Here is a 15,674-nt window from a genome sequence, read left to right as displayed (position 1 = left end):
CAACAATCTTGCATGTTCTTCACATGTACCCCAAAACCTAAAACACAATAAAATATATATTTTTAAAAAAAGAAAATTAAGTGAAAATTATAGAAATGTTGAAGTGTTTTATATTCCTCATAAGTATATGTCTTATCCTTCTTTGTTTTAGGATTCATATCTAATAAAAACTTGTATGATTTTAGTTTTTTTATCAAGTATATTTGGGTATTGCAAAGAAGTGGTCCAAATTCTCCAACAGGTATGTAATACATTTTATATCTCTAAAGTTGTAAACATTTTAATATGCAGAACATAAATTAATTGACAAGCCATTACTTGAGATATTAAGTCATAATAAAATTACATAGCTTGACTAACTTATAGATTAGAAATACCAAGCATAACTGTTTCAAAATGCAGAAATCACATGATTTTAGGTAGTCACTGTATGTTTGATATATCTATGAGAGATGTTCCACTTTTACTGGTCCATAAAGATCTGTGTGGCTACAAATGGTCATTATGAGTGACCTTTCTGTCTTTTCTCTTACATAGTTTTAAAGATTTTGCTAACATAATAGTTAGATTTTGAATTTGATAATTTTAAATGTAAATGTTTATAAAGAAGTTATCTGGCTTAAGACTCCATTTCAAATGGGTCATTCTTTGAATTCCTTTACTAACACAAATGCTTTTCTTGATTAAATAAACCTCCAAGTTTTAATACAATTTTGGAACTTTTTATAGCAAAATTTTTACTTTATATTCTACCATTTAATGAGTGAGCCAAGTTCAGATCACAACCAAGTATGTAAATTATCTGCAGCTTGCCCTTCCTTTGGTTCATAAATGGATCCTTCATTTCTCAGTATGGAGGTTGAAAGTCTTTTATACTTCTTTTTGTATATGTTCATGAATGTTATTTTTATAAATCATATATCTTTTATGCAACACCTCACTTTCTGTGAAAATTTTCTTTGTTGCATCATGTAAGCACATATATGTTTGCATTTATAAATTTGATAAAATACTTTGCATTTTTAAAATATTATACATTACAAGTACTTTGATATAGATACTTTAAGAAATTTGTCACAATTCTGAGAGTTACACTGTAATGTTTCATTTTACCTTAAGCAATTTAAGGCATATTCCTTAATCTTTCTTGCCATTATTTTCATTTTCCAGAAATGAAAATTGCAGATTGTAGTTTAAATTGAGCTATAAAGTTATATAAATTTGCTTTCAGATTTGGTCTCTACATTTTCTTATTGATATTTAAGTAGTCTATTGGAAATTTAATACCCAATACATAAAAAGTTTGAAAATATCATTATTATTTGTTTTTATTTCCTAATTAAGTCTTAGTGCATGTCTCAAACCTTCTTAGACAAGCTTTAGTTCATAAAGATAGCTACACATTCATGTTCTTATACAGGTAGAAAGGCCTCAGGAATTACTAAACCAACTTGCAATCCCCAAGAAGTTTTCTTAATATGAAGTGGACTCCACAGGGAAAACCCAGCAATTTGTAGGATTTCCTTATGCATAATTCCCAGAACACCAGGTTAACAGAGGACTCTGGGACATCTCCAACCCCGATCCATACCCCAGGGGCTCTGAAGTCAATCCAGGATGGCATAATGTTGCTCCTTGGTCCTAAACTTCTCTCCAGATGGCTGTAAAGCTAGAAAAAGTTTATTACTGGGTACATGTATATAGCCATCCATAGATGCTAGGTCACTATATGTGATAATTTTTTATTCTTTTCTACCACAGAAAAGGAATTACTTTATGGATATAAACAATATTATCGAATGGATTATCTACACAACAGGCATCATTTTTGTGCTGCCCTTATTCATTGAAATACCAGCTTATGTGCAGTGGCAATGTGGAGCAATAGCTATTTACCTCTATTGGATGAACTTTTTATTGTATCTTCAAAGGTAAAACAAGCTTGAATAATTTCCACATCCTTTAAGCATTTTTAATATCAAGTGAAAAACTGTTATAAGTGGTATAAAGTTAAAACTGGATTACTCCTTTTCCAGTTGTTTCAAAATGTGAAGAACTTTTTTATATTCTGTTAAGGGAAAGCTGGAGCATAGTTTCAGAGTTCAGAAGGTAGAACAGGGTTTCACAAACTTGGCACTCTTGAACTTTATGGCCAGATAATTTTTTTTCCTCCTCCTCCTCCTCCTCCTCTTCTTCCTCCTCCTCCCCCTCCCTTTCTTCTTTCTCCTTCTTCTTTCTCTCCTCCTCCTCCCTCTTTTTCTTCTTTCTTCTTTCTCTTTCTTGTTTCTCCTTCTTAAGAACTTTCTTCTTTCTCCTTCTTCTTCTGCTTTCTCCTTTTGCTGCTTTCTCCTTCTTCTGCTGCTTTCTCCTTCTTCTGCTGCTTTCTTCTTTCTCCTTCTTCTTCTTTCTCCTTCTTTCTTCTTCTTTCTTCTTTCTTCTTCTTCTTTCTTCTTTCTTCTTCTTTCTTCTTACTTATTCCTCTTTTTGTGGAGAGAGACTGTCTTATATATTGTAAAATACTTGCCAGCATTCCTAGCTCCTGTCTTCTACCCACTAGATACCAGTAGCATCCACCCCACTCCAGTTTTCACAATCAAAAATGTATGCAGACAATGCCAGATGTCCAACTCATGTGGTGTGTGCCCTGTATTAGGTGCATTCCGGTTTATGAACTCAATCTCTGCATAATCCAGCATGCAATTTCTCTCTAATTTCTTCATTAAGCATTCGGTAACTTTTTTATATATATTAAGAAGCTATTATTTTTCTCTCCTACTTCATTGAAGTAATGAGTCATCAAGTGGTACAATGATTTATGATAACACTAGGGCATGGCATGGTGACTCATGCCTATGATCCTAGCACCTTGGGAAGCTAAGGCAGGCTGACACTTGAGTCCAGGAGTTTGAGACCAGCCTGGGGATGATGCATGCCTGTGGTCCCAGCTACTCAAGAAGCAGAGGCAGAAGATCACCTAAGCCTGGAAAATCAAGGCTGTAGTGAGCAATGATAGCACCACTGCACTCCAGCTTGGGTGACAAAGAAAGACCATGTCTCAAGAAATAATAATAGATAACATTAATAATGAAAATAAAAGCAAAAATAATTTGACTAACAGCTTGAAAATTAAGAAATGACTATTCAATTAATTCTTATGTTTTCTTTTTCAATGTAACTGGCGTCAATGATCTCATCTGTGAAATCTAATACCTGATTTAATACCTAATAAATATTGTCAGTGAATGAATAAATTCTGACTGTAAAAGTGAATAAATTTTTTTTTAATTTTTATAGATTTGAGAATTGTGGAATTTTCATTGTTATGCTGGAGGTAATTTTGAAAACTTTGTTGAGGTCTACAGTTGTATTTGTCTTCCTTCTTTTGGCTTTTGGACTCAGCTTTTATGTCCTCCTGAATTTACAGGTAACACAGTTGTGTCAGTAGTTGATTTTGTCACTGTGAGTTATGGAAATATATATTTATACTGAAATATAAACAGTCTAGAAAATTCATAATTACATAAAACAGTATTTGAATAGTTTGCTATATCTTTCAAATGACTTTTATTGCAAAGAAAAAGTATAGTCTCGTTAAGTAATTTTCTCCATTGTAAAAAAGTTCATGTACAATGCAGATGATTTATTATTTATGCAGTTAACATATTTTCGATAAATATAATTTTTATCATTCTACCTCCTGGAAACACTTTGCATTGTATACACTTTGTATTTCATTTGTACCTCACCATCTGCTTTCAGGATGCCTACAGTTCTCCATTGCTCTCTATAATCCAGACCTTCAGCATGATGCTAGGAGATATCAATTATCGAGAGTCCTTCCTAGAACCATATCTGAGAAATGAATTGGCATATCCAGTTCTGTCCTTTGCACAACTTATTTTCTTCACACTATTTGTCCCAATTGTCCTCATGAATTTGCTTGTAAGTAGTTTTTTCTTGTATTGTCTTTTTGTTGATCATTTGAAACGTTTCATAATGATGATTATTTTTAACCTCTTTAACCTCCCTCCACTGGGGAGATGAGAAAGTGTCTACTATATATTCATTCAACACTCATTTGGTACCTGGGGAGCACCAGGCACATCAAGAGGCTCAGGGCGTGCAAAGATGCCTGCACTTGGCAAATACTGAGAATCTACTAAATGCCAGGAACTATTACAAGTTCTGAGAAACACTGGTAAAGAAAGCAGACCAATATTCAGTCCCAGTGTGATTACAAACTAGTCAGGAAGTTAGGTAATAAACAAATAAATATGTAGCATGATGTTATGGGGGTGACAAATGCTATGAAGAATTAGAAGCAGGAAAAGGCAATAAAGATGTAGGTGTGTAATGCTTTGGAGTTGGAGAGGGGGTCAGAGGTTAGGCAGAGACTTTTACGGAACGTATTGTCTTCATGCTCGAATTTACCATTGACAAGAGATTCAAGTGGGGAAGTCTCTCATGCAGAGGGCATCTGTGACATTCAGATGCCACCTTGAACCCGGTCAAAGCCTAGACACTATCAGCAGACATGAGAGTGCCCTTCCACGTGGAATTCTTTAGAGAATCTGCTAAAGCCATGAGCATGTTGGCTGATGCAGGCAGAGGTGTATCCACTGCAGGTCCATGGAGAGCCCTTATTGGCATTTTTGTGCTTGTTTTTTCTTTATCCATTTATGCACACATGCACATATTCCACACACTTTCCCTGAGTCTGACTATGTACCAGAGACTTTGCTAGGCAGTGTTTCTGGAAAAAAAAATACGCAGACTCGTAAGTATTTTGATCCACTTACTTGATACAACTCCAGAGTTTTATTTTGGTGACCTAGAAAAACAAAGGCTGGGACCAGGAATACTGGGGAATGACATAAGGCCCACATTCTTCTCTTATAACTGTTTATGTTTTGGGAGAAAATTGTCCAGAAGAGAATTGGGCTTAGCAGTAGTACAGGCTGGCCCCATGCTGAAGATCCGCACATCTGGCACTCAGTGTGCATCTCTACCTGGATGTCCTGGAGGAAAATCAAAACCAGCAGAGCCAAGACTAATGTTATCTTTCCTTCAGAATCTCCACTGCCTCTCAGTAGGATCTCCCAGCCATCTTACTCAGATCATTGGCAGATAGTCTCTATTTCACTCTCCCGCTTTTTCCCTCAGTTCTTTCAATAATTCTTTGGCTTTCACATCTGCTTCCAGTTGGCTTGGACTATCATGGTTCCTCATCCAAATGGCTGCAGCAGCCTCAAGAGCATCTCTACCTTATCTCACTGCTTTGTCTATTTCTTCCTACAAATGGTCACCATAGTGATGCTCTGATAATGAAAAACTAAATGCATCAATGGCTCTTTTAAATGTTTTTCCATGCCTCTCAAAAGCTTTAATCCAGTCCAAACCCATCCATAGCAAGCAAAAGTCTCTGTGAGTTGGATCTTACCCAGATCTTTTCCAGTGCCCCACGGTTCCCAGGATTTACCCATAAAAGCACACTCCTGAGTGTGCCACACTTTGCTTCATGCTGCCTAGACTCTGTATGGGCTCTTTCTTTTGCCTCGGAAACCTCCCACCATGGGTTAATGCTACGCTTTCAAAACAGCTGAAATATTATTTCTTTGGGCCAGACTTCCTTAACCACCACCCCCTTCCAATTACCTTACTCTATTAGGTGCTCTTTCCTTGTGTTACCATAGTTTTGAGGATACAAACAGATAATAAAACCCACTTCCTAGATTATTGAAAAGATTAAATGATGTAATAAAAGGCATTTAAAACAGTACTTGGCACATAAGCATTTAATAAATGTTAGTGGCCATTAAAAGTTAATAATTGAGCTCTTCTATGGCTTCTAAGCTCAAATGTCTTCGGAGCCCAGGCAAGTCTCTAAAATATGTGAAGCAGCAGGTATGAGATGGTTAGTATTTTTTTTTTTCTTGAGACAGGTTCTCAGTCTGTGACCCAGGCTTGAGTACAGTGGCGTGATCATGGCTCACCTCTGCTTCCACTTCTCAGTCTCAGCTGATCCTCCCACCTCAGCCTACCTAGTAGCTGCTACTACAGGTGCACACCACCATGCCCAGCTCATTTTTGTACTTTTGTAGATATGGAGTTTTGCCAACTTACTCAGGCTAGTCTTGAGCTCCTGGGCTCAAGTGATTCTCCAGACTAGATTCTCAAAGTGCTGGTATTAACAGATGTGAGATGCTGTGCCTGGCAGAGATGCTTGGTTTTGATGGGGGTCATTCTAAATTGGAGAGAACACCAGTCTGAAAACTTGCAAGTTAAAAACCAAAACAAAATAATCCTGCTCAGCAAAACCTATTTCCTGACTGTATCCAGTTCTCAGCGCTAGTTTGCAAGTCTTAGAATATAGTCTCCCACTCTCCATTCATTCTGTGACTGTTTTGTATACCTATTATGTTCCCTGCTCTATACTAAACACTGGGCATACAGTGGTGAACTTGATAGATCTTTTCCTCACTGAATTTACTGGACTTTAAGCTCCTCAAGAGCAGTCACTGGCTTTTCCTTTCTGGTGCAGCATGCAAGATGCTGGCTCAGCAAAGTCAGGAACTAAGTGCCTGAAAAATAAATGTGTGAGTGAAATGAGCTAATTTCATCAGATTGAGTAGAACTGAGCTAACAGCTTCCCCTCACTTAATTCTATCTAGTCATAAATTTCTGTTTTCTCACCAGAGATTCCACCACCCCTAGGGTTTATCTTTTCCTTCTGAACATACATAAGATATAAAAAGGATCATTCTCTCAGTTTAGTATTCTTTCCACATTGTCAAATCACTCTTGTCTACCTTAGTTACTAAACTCCTTGAGTTTCCTACCATGCTGTGTGGATACACCCAATTGCATCTGATATCACATCATCCCTGTCCTCTCAAAAAATAACAGATTTTTATCTTAAATGAAATGAATTTTAGATTAATTTGTGTGTCTTAAGTTTTCATAACACTTAAGAGTACTGAACCTCTGAATGTGGCCATCACTGTTGCAGAGGTATATAGGCCTTGTAGCTTTGTATAAGGTGTATTACCAAAGTATTCTGCAGCTACTGCTAGTAGATCATATGTCCACTCTCCCGTTTTACCCCCAGAGACCTTGCTATGGTTTGAATTTTTATATCTCATCCAAAATTTATATATAAAAATTTATATATATATAAAAGCCTAATCACCAAAAAGATGGCAGTAGAAGGTGGGGCCTTTGGGAGTTGATTAGGCCGTGAGGGGAGAGCCCTCATGAATGGAATTGGTTCCCTTGTAAAAGAGGTGTGATGGAGCTTGTTAGCTCCTTTGCTCTTCTGCCATGCGTGAACATAGAGAAGGTGCCCCCTTTGAGCAATGGGCTCTCACCAGAAACCAGTTCTGCCAGAGTCTTGGTATTAGACTTTCCAGCCTGCAGAAATGTAAGCAATAAATTTATGCTATTTATAAACTATCCAGCCTAAAATATTTTGTTATAACAGTCTGAGTGGACTAAGACAGAACTCACAAGCATTTTTAAGTAGATGTTAAACTGCAGTGATGAAATGTTGTGTCCTACTTCAGATTGGTCTGGCAGTTGGTGACATTGCTGAGGTTCAGAAACATGCGTCACTGAAGAGGATAGCTATGCAGGTAAGTACCGTGCTTCCCAACTTATGAGAGTGTTATGCTCTAGTAAACCCACTGTAAGTTAAAAATATTGTAAGTCAAAAATGGGCATTTTGTAGGAATAAGCCAGTTACAAATTTATAACACTTACACTGTAAAGTATGGGCTGTTTACCTTCCTAATCACGTGGCTGACTGGGTTCTGTGGCTCACTGCCACAGCCGGGAATCCCAGGAGAATACCACACACCTAGCTAGCCCAGAAGAGATCAAAGTTTAAAATTCGAAGTGCAGATTCTAATGACTGTGAATCACTTTGACACCATCATGAAGTCAAAAATCATGAGTCTAACCATCCTAAGTTAGGTATTGTCTGAATTACATTTATTTAAACTTACTGAAATTAACACCATTATAATTACTTCCTTTTCTGAGAGCACAGTTATTGAGCATGGATGTTTTCTTGATCCTGAGGAGTCACATTCTGTTTGTATGTTTTCTGGTATATCTGCTCTAATCAAAGATGATGAAAAAAAATGTCCTAGAACAATCATAGCAGAGACATTGAGAAATTGCCTGAGCATCATTTTTGTTATGTTAACACATGGCCAGCCAGGTAGCTAGCAGCTGGATCAAGAGCATTACTGGCATCGTAGCCCCTCTATTCGAATTAGCTCCTTCTATTTTGTGCAGGGAATCACAGGGTTCCCACAGCATGATTTATGTTGAAGTTTTAACTGCATCCATGCAGTGTTGTTCTCGTGTGACATGTCTCCTTTTTATTGGCAATTTGATGCAAAATTTCGTGTCAGAGGTTCCTGGCTAGGTACTTGGCTATTGAATCTTTTGAAGTACTTTTCTGCCATACAACACAAAGTTATTTTCATGCTCTTGACTGGATTATCTTTAAATTTCAAATTCAAATGGGCATATTTGAGGCTTCAAGGATATCTGGTGACAAGTTGACTATATGCATTCAGAAACTTTGGCCAATTTGAGAGACAGAAAAATCATTTTACAGTGTAACTTTCTATTCACTCTGTCTCCTCGTCACTTTTATGTGTCACAATTCTTTCTTCTCTGCTTTTTATACACCCCTTTGTATCTGATGTATAGATATGTTTAGTGTAACTACTATATAGTGAGATTTGCTTTCTAAGGCCAAATACTTTTCAACATCTGAGCATTAATGTGATTTATAGCCATAAAGAGTGAAATGGTAAAGAGTTTTCCTGACACCACTGCTTAAAATTGTGGCCCTTCCCACAGCACTCCCACATGAGTTTTTCCCTATGTGGCTTTCTTGCTATTTTTCTAGCACTTAACACTATTTAATATACTGTGTATTAGTTCCAGTTTCAGAAAAAGCTATGTTTTTTTTTGTCTTATTAATAATGCCAGTTAAATATTTTCACTGATTTTCTATGATAATTTCTGGGGTTCCTTTTTTACCCTTGGCTCTTTAAGGTGATATGACTTTCCCCTTCCCATACATATAGTTTTAGAGGTTGGGATTTAACAGGACATACATACCATCCTGAAAGGAGGGGCCAGCAGAAACAAAGGGCCACATCAGAATTGGGGAAAATGGCCAAGGCACTGGCCCAAGGCCTCCTTTCTTGGAAGGATCATTCATGTTAGTAGGTGATTAGATTCCTCCACATGATGGGGGTGTTATTCAAAACCAGCAGAGAAGAATCTTAGCAAAGGGCAGTAAATGATGAAGCACTTCCAGCTATTTTGTAAATTAGTGGAGAGTTAGTGTTAGCCCTTCCACAATGAAAATGGTGTTAATAGTGATCTGCTATTATCTTGGTTCAGAGAGGAAAAATCGAAGGCAGGAAGAGCTAATGACAGGTTATCACTGTCACAAAGATGGTGTGTAGGACTCCAGGTGAGTGAATATGGAGAGGAGATGTATAAACCTCCTGGCAGGTATGTCAGTAATACCTCAGAACTGCCCTGATAGCTCTTTAAAATAACTTGGGGAATAAATAGAAAGAATAATACAAGCAATAGCACCAAATAAAATGTGTTGGGGAAGCTTGCTCAACTACAGCGTCAGTGGGATTGAGCTGAAAATCACAATCCTATATTGTTAACTCTGCTCCCTGAAAGTAAACAGCACAAATCCTAGTACCTCCATGTTATCTGTGCCTTGTTTTGGATCAAAAACAGCATCAACTGGGAAACCAGGAAGGCTCTGTCTCTCCTGCCCTAGGCGTATATACACACACACCCACACACATGTGTGCACGTACACACACATTCGCACTGCCCAGTTGTGCACATTTTGTAGTATTGCAACACCCCAAGAGTATGAACTATCCTTTTCTTCTTTAAAGCTCCAGCATTGAACAACAAACATCAGGTGACTATCCCTGAACAATAAACAGCAGGTGACTAAAATTGAATTCATTTTTTAAGCAACTTCCCCCTCTCCTTCTTCTCTGGCTCCAAGACAAATTTCTGCCCTGTATATGGGTGAGGTGAGACAAGGAGGCAGGTGACTGTGAGCTACGTGATAAGGAAGCCTGGCCAGCCCAGCTGTGACACAGAAGTCAGGACACAGAAATCAGTTTTCATTTTGCTGTAATAATGATTGCCTCTATGCCATATAAAAATTCCAGATTCTAATTAATGATTCTATCAATAAATCCAAAATGTGCTTTAGGTGGAACTTCACACCAGCTTAGAGAAGAAGCTGCCATTATGGTTTCTACACAAAGTGGATCAGAAATCCACTATCGTGTATCCCAACAAACCCAGATCTGGTGGGATATTATTCGTAAGTACACATAACAACAACATCAGTAACGTAACACTGTTTGACATTCATTCATTGTGTTAACCCTGAGGGGGCCCTTTTGTAGATTTTGAGTCTTCTCTGCCTGTGGGAAGAGAAATTGTGCTTTAAAAAGAAAAAGGATATGATTAACCCAAGATGTGAAAGAGCTAGGTGAGAGGAGGATGACATTTGCTCTCCCATTTCAGGCATCCATAGTATCTGTGCTAAATACACACAACATCTGTGCTAAATACGAGCTGTCTCTGTGAGAGAAGATGGGCGGGGGACCAGCCATACCCCTTCAGTGTCTTTTATACAGTATAGGTATACTTTATTTGCTTTTCCTAGTCACATGTCACTTACATTTATGTGTAAATATATATGTGTGTATATACAGTCAAGTGTTTGTAATACACAATAAAGAATACACATGTATACAAACACACACACACACAGATACACACTGTATTAATCTGTTTTCACACTACTATAAAGAACTGCCCAAGGCTAGGTAGCTTATAAAGGAAAGAGGTTTAATTTACACTCAGTTCCGCGTGGCTAGGGTGACTTCAGGAAACTTGCAATCATGGCAGAGGTGAAGGGGAAGAAAGGCAGCTCCTTCACAGGCAGCAGGAAGGAGGACAAAAGCACAAGGAACTACCAAACAATTATGAAACCACTAGATCTTGGGAGGACCCACTCACTATCATGAGAACAGTGTGGAGGATACTAGCCCCATGATCCAATTACCTCTACCTGGCCTCTCCCTTGAAATGTGGGGATTATAAGGCAAAATGAAATTTTAGTGGGAACACAAAGCCTAACCATGTCACACACACACACACACACACACACACACACACACACACACATACACACACACACACACGGAGTGTCCACTATAGAAAATTAAGTAATCAAAGACTAAGCAAGATCATTGCATTTTAAGGGAAGAGAGACCATATGAAGAACAAAAATAACTGGGTGCTGATCCTTAGCATGCCTTGGCTCCCTTCATCTCTACAACTGTTCTTTCTAAGTTCTTTTCAGGTTAATTTCCCCTGTGACATCATAAAATGATAAAGTTGCCCTGAGTATCAGTCTAGAATTTATTCTAACCCCACAGTATCTCTCCATCTGATTTCACTCATGTCCGTGGTTACAATTACTACCGAAACACAGAATGCTCAGCAGCTAAGTTCTCTATCCTAGAGCTCACCCTTGAGTTCCTGGCCCCTACATCCAGCTGCCTACTTGACATCTCCACTTGCATGTCTTAAAGGTGCCTCACATTCAGCAGGTTCAAAACCAAACTTCACTGCTTTCATGTTTAACCCTCTCCTCACATATCCCCTACAGGAAAAATAGTATAAAAGTCCCGGTCCTGGCCGGGTGCGGTGGCTCAAGCCTGTAATCCCAGCACTTTGGGAGGCCGAGGCGGGTGGATCACGAGGTCAAGAGATCGAGACCATCCTGGTCAACATGGTGAAACCCCGTCTCTACTAAAAATACAAAACATTAGCTGGGCATGGTGGCGCGTGCCTGTAATCCCAGCTACTCAGGAGGCTGAGGCAGGAGGATTGCCTGAACCCAGGAGGCAGAGGTTGCAGTGAGCCAAGATTGTGCCATTGCACTCCAGCCTGGGTAACAAGAGTGAAACTCCGTCTCAAAAAAAAAAAAAAAAAAGTCCCGGTGCTTTTTTAAAGTTGCCCCTTGCAGTAATGTCAGCACCGTTCATTAGCCTGTGCAAGCCAGCCACCCAGGAGACATCCTAGATCTGTCCCCTCCCCCTCCTTCTCTTCTCAATCTGGTCCATTTGACTTCTTGGGTGGCCTTTGCAACTCACCATTTTCTCTTGCCTGGACTCTTAGAATTACCTCATTCTTGATCATTTCACATCTGCCCTTGACCCTCTCCAGTGAACCTATGGTTTAAAAGATATTAAATTAAATCAAAATATATTAAAATAACATTCCAGAAATTTCTCCAGGTAAAACTTTATTGGTTGGTTGAGTTGTACTGGATAATGCTCAGTGCAGTTTTAGATAATTAACAATGAATCTCGTATGGAATACCACCTTCCGTGATGGGCATTTCTCATGAAAATTGTATAAAACAATTCAGCTAAGCCCCCTTCTAAATAATTTCCTACCCTAATTTACTCCTCTTCTGTTTTATTTGTACATGTTTTATTTCTCTCTGATAATATGTATGACTTCACTTCAAAACTCTTTCTTCACATGTCTGTTTCTCCTGGCAAATTGTGGGTTCCTTGAAGGCATAGCTATGCCTTATACATATTTGTACCAGTGGTGGTTGAATTTTGGCACAATTCCTGAACTGAATTCAATTTCAGTAACTACTATTTTTTTTATCCCACAGCATATATTCTGTTTTTTATTTTGCACTGGAGAAATAAGACAAGAAATACCAAATGCTGACACATCTTTAGAAATGGAAATATTAAAGCAGAAATATCGGTATGTATTTTCTTTCTATCTGCACTTGAGAAATTTAAAACTCATGAATAATAATGTACAGTGTAAAGTTATTTTTTATATTGGTGTTTATTTGCTTTATATATTAAGTCAGGCTTTATTGACAGCCATAGCTAGTATATTGAGAGTCATGAGACATGTTTTAGAACCAACAACATATTTGCCACTATTCAACAATCAGTTTGCCTTCCAATAATAAGTGAAAGATGCTGATTTTCTTTCTCTTGGAGATAGTATCATAAACTGTATTCTTCATCTGAATTCATAAAGCAAAGCTCCAAAAGCTTTTGAAGATCCCTGGAGTAACTATGTGGTGGGCAGTAGTTAAGCATGAAGGTTTGACAGTTAGTTAGTACATGAGTTCAAACCCCTATTCAACTAGGTACTTAATAACTTTGACCCTGGGCAAGCTGCTTAACCTTTCTCTATAATAGTTTATCTGTAAACTGAACAAAAATAAACTAGCCATGAACTAACAGTATAACTTTGGGAAACATTGTTTAAACTTCAAAAATATGTGATTCCTGGAAGGATATGACTACCGTGAGGTTAAAATCTATGTCTTCCTATGTTCAGAAGGGCTAAAAGAAGAACTGAATATAAACTCATGAGACATGTATGTCCTTTTAGGCTGAAGGATCTTTCTTTTCTTCTGGAAAAACAGCATGAACTCATTAAACTGATCATTCAGAAGATGGAGATCATCTCTGAGACAGAGGATGAAGATAACCATTGTTCTTTTCAAGACAGGTTTAAGAAAGAGCAGATGGAACAAAGGAATAGCAGATGGAATACTGTGCTGAGAGCAGTCAAGGCAAAAACACACCACCTTGAGCATTAACTTCTCAGACCTTCAATGAGGCTTCCAATGGAGGGTGCATGACTTGCTAGTTTCAATTTTCAGTTTAAAGAGAGTGAGGAAGAAGCAGAAATCAATTGATTTCACTACATGTGAATTCATGGTTACTGCATGCTTTATAAAAGTAAACTATCTTTTATCCTCTATTCATATTTTCTACTAATCACTATGTATTGGGGATATCTTTGCAGATATGCTTAAGCTGGACTTGACTTTGAAGAGAGATAATCTCATTATTTGAAAGGTAGAAGATGAATTTGCTAAAACACACATTTTTAGTAAAAAGGAGTAATAAATGTAACTATTAAGCTAGAATGCAAATGTCAGTACTGAATTCCTGCTTGCTAATTACACAATATGTGATACCCTAGAAAATAGTCACATTTGTGACTATTACACTTAGTAATACCTTAGATGGTAGTCTTAAATATTAGGTTGAGGTCTACCAGTTGAAAAACTTCTTTGTGTTGGAAGAGCCTGTGGGTGGCACCATGTGTATTCTTTTGTTCATACTATGATGAATAGCCCCACCCTTCTTGATGTCCCCAACAGCTGATGTCACTTTGAGCCATATAGTTGAAGTACAAATTAACAGACCTTGTCATATGCATGAATTTTACCATAGATAATATGTTGTTTCTGTTTTTGTTTGCCAACGAGCATAATAAATGTAAAACCTATATAGTATACCTGTCATTATTGTATGAGCCTTTGTTTTGAGATTTGAAAAAACATGCCTCCATCACATATTCCCTCTTTTCTTTTGATGTCTACTCAAATCATGAATTAATCACATACCTCATCATTCATCTTTTCAAAGTCTTTCTCTTGTTTTGTCTGATATTCTCTATCATCCTGATTCACATGTTTATTCCCTCACTACCCCCAGGAGACATTTACTCTAATGAATATGTCTTTGGCTATGTATGTGTCCTTGTGTTATACTGGACAGTGTTGTTTTGAGTTTGTTATTTACATAGATGTTACTATGTTAATAGCTTTTATTTCTGTTTTTTTTATTTCTGTCATACTTCTCACTTATTTCTTATATTTTTACTCATTTCTGTTTCTTACTGCTTTTCACTGGACATGATGTTTACAAGATACAACTGTGTTACCGTATTCCATCTAGCACAGGGCCTTTGATGTGGCTTACTATTTCATTGTGTACCTACCATACTGGTCTTTTCTAGAGATGGACAGCTTGGTTACCGCCACCTTCCTGCACACATTCTCAAACATGCTGATGTTCATACAAACCAGCAGAGTGCTGAGGGACAATTTTGTGCTATTACAAAACCAGACATTTTTATATTCATGGTCCAACAGAGCACGTGGCCTAGAGGCAATGTTGTATATGCCTTAATCTTTGATGCAAAGAATATCTTTGTTCTTTATATTTCTTAAAATAGAAAGGCTGGAAAATCACAATACAGGATCAATGACCAAAGATCTCCTGGTCATAAAGACAAATAGTCTTTTCAGTCTTCACTCTCCTCAAACTTTGTGTAGCATTGCACGATATAGACCTCAGTCAACATTCACCAAGTACTAAGAATGTGAGAAACATGGTACCATGCCTGTTATGGAAAATACTTAATTAAGCATATTGTCTTACAACAACCTCACTCTCAAGAAGCTTATAGTTTAATGGGTCTTCATTTATTTTCTGCAGTTCTTTTCTCCTTTACCCCCAAATATGGAACTGCTTTTCCACTGTTTCCACTGATTGCTTCTTTTCTCCTTCCCCACTGGCTTCTCTCTCATGCCAACTAACTCCGTGTGTCCCTCCCTGAGGTCTGTACCGGCTCTGTTTCCTCTCTTTCCTCTCTTCTGCTGCTTCTCCTAAAGTCCAGTCCATCATTTCTACAGTTCTTCGAATTAAATACATATAAATCTGAAGTTGTTGGTGAGAGAAACAAAC

General features: G+C 37.8%; 1 protein-coding gene across 1 annotated transcript in view; it reads left to right on the top strand.

The window, feature by feature from the left end:
* Positions 1-14,430, top strand: part of LOC101034299 (transient receptor potential cation channel subfamily A member 1) — a 50,323-nt gene extending 35,893 nt beyond the window's left edge. Inside the window, exons 20-27 of the mRNA XM_003942617.4 lie at positions 152-241; positions 1,762-1,931; positions 3,295-3,424; positions 3,760-3,942; positions 7,563-7,631; positions 10,280-10,393; positions 12,776-12,873; positions 13,522-14,430. Of these exons, the coding sequence (XP_003942666.1) occupies positions 152-241; positions 1,762-1,931; positions 3,295-3,424; positions 3,760-3,942; positions 7,563-7,631; positions 10,280-10,393; positions 12,776-12,873; positions 13,522-13,732 (1,065 nt within the window). The 3' untranslated portion in view covers positions 13,733-14,430. The remainder of the gene's footprint in view (positions 1-151; positions 242-1,761; positions 1,932-3,294; positions 3,425-3,759; positions 3,943-7,562; positions 7,632-10,279; positions 10,394-12,775; positions 12,874-13,521) is intronic.
* Positions 14,431-15,674: the final 1,244 nt, after the last annotated feature.

This window comes from Saimiri boliviensis, chromosome 15, assembly GCF_048565385.1.
Source record: "Saimiri boliviensis isolate mSaiBol1 chromosome 15, mSaiBol1.pri, whole genome shotgun sequence".
In the NCBI taxonomy this organism is placed as follows: domain Eukaryota; kingdom Metazoa; phylum Chordata; class Mammalia; order Primates; family Cebidae; genus Saimiri; species Saimiri boliviensis.
The sequence above is the reverse complement of the archived record's forward strand: the minus strand, read 5'-3'. Positions and strand labels throughout refer to the sequence as shown.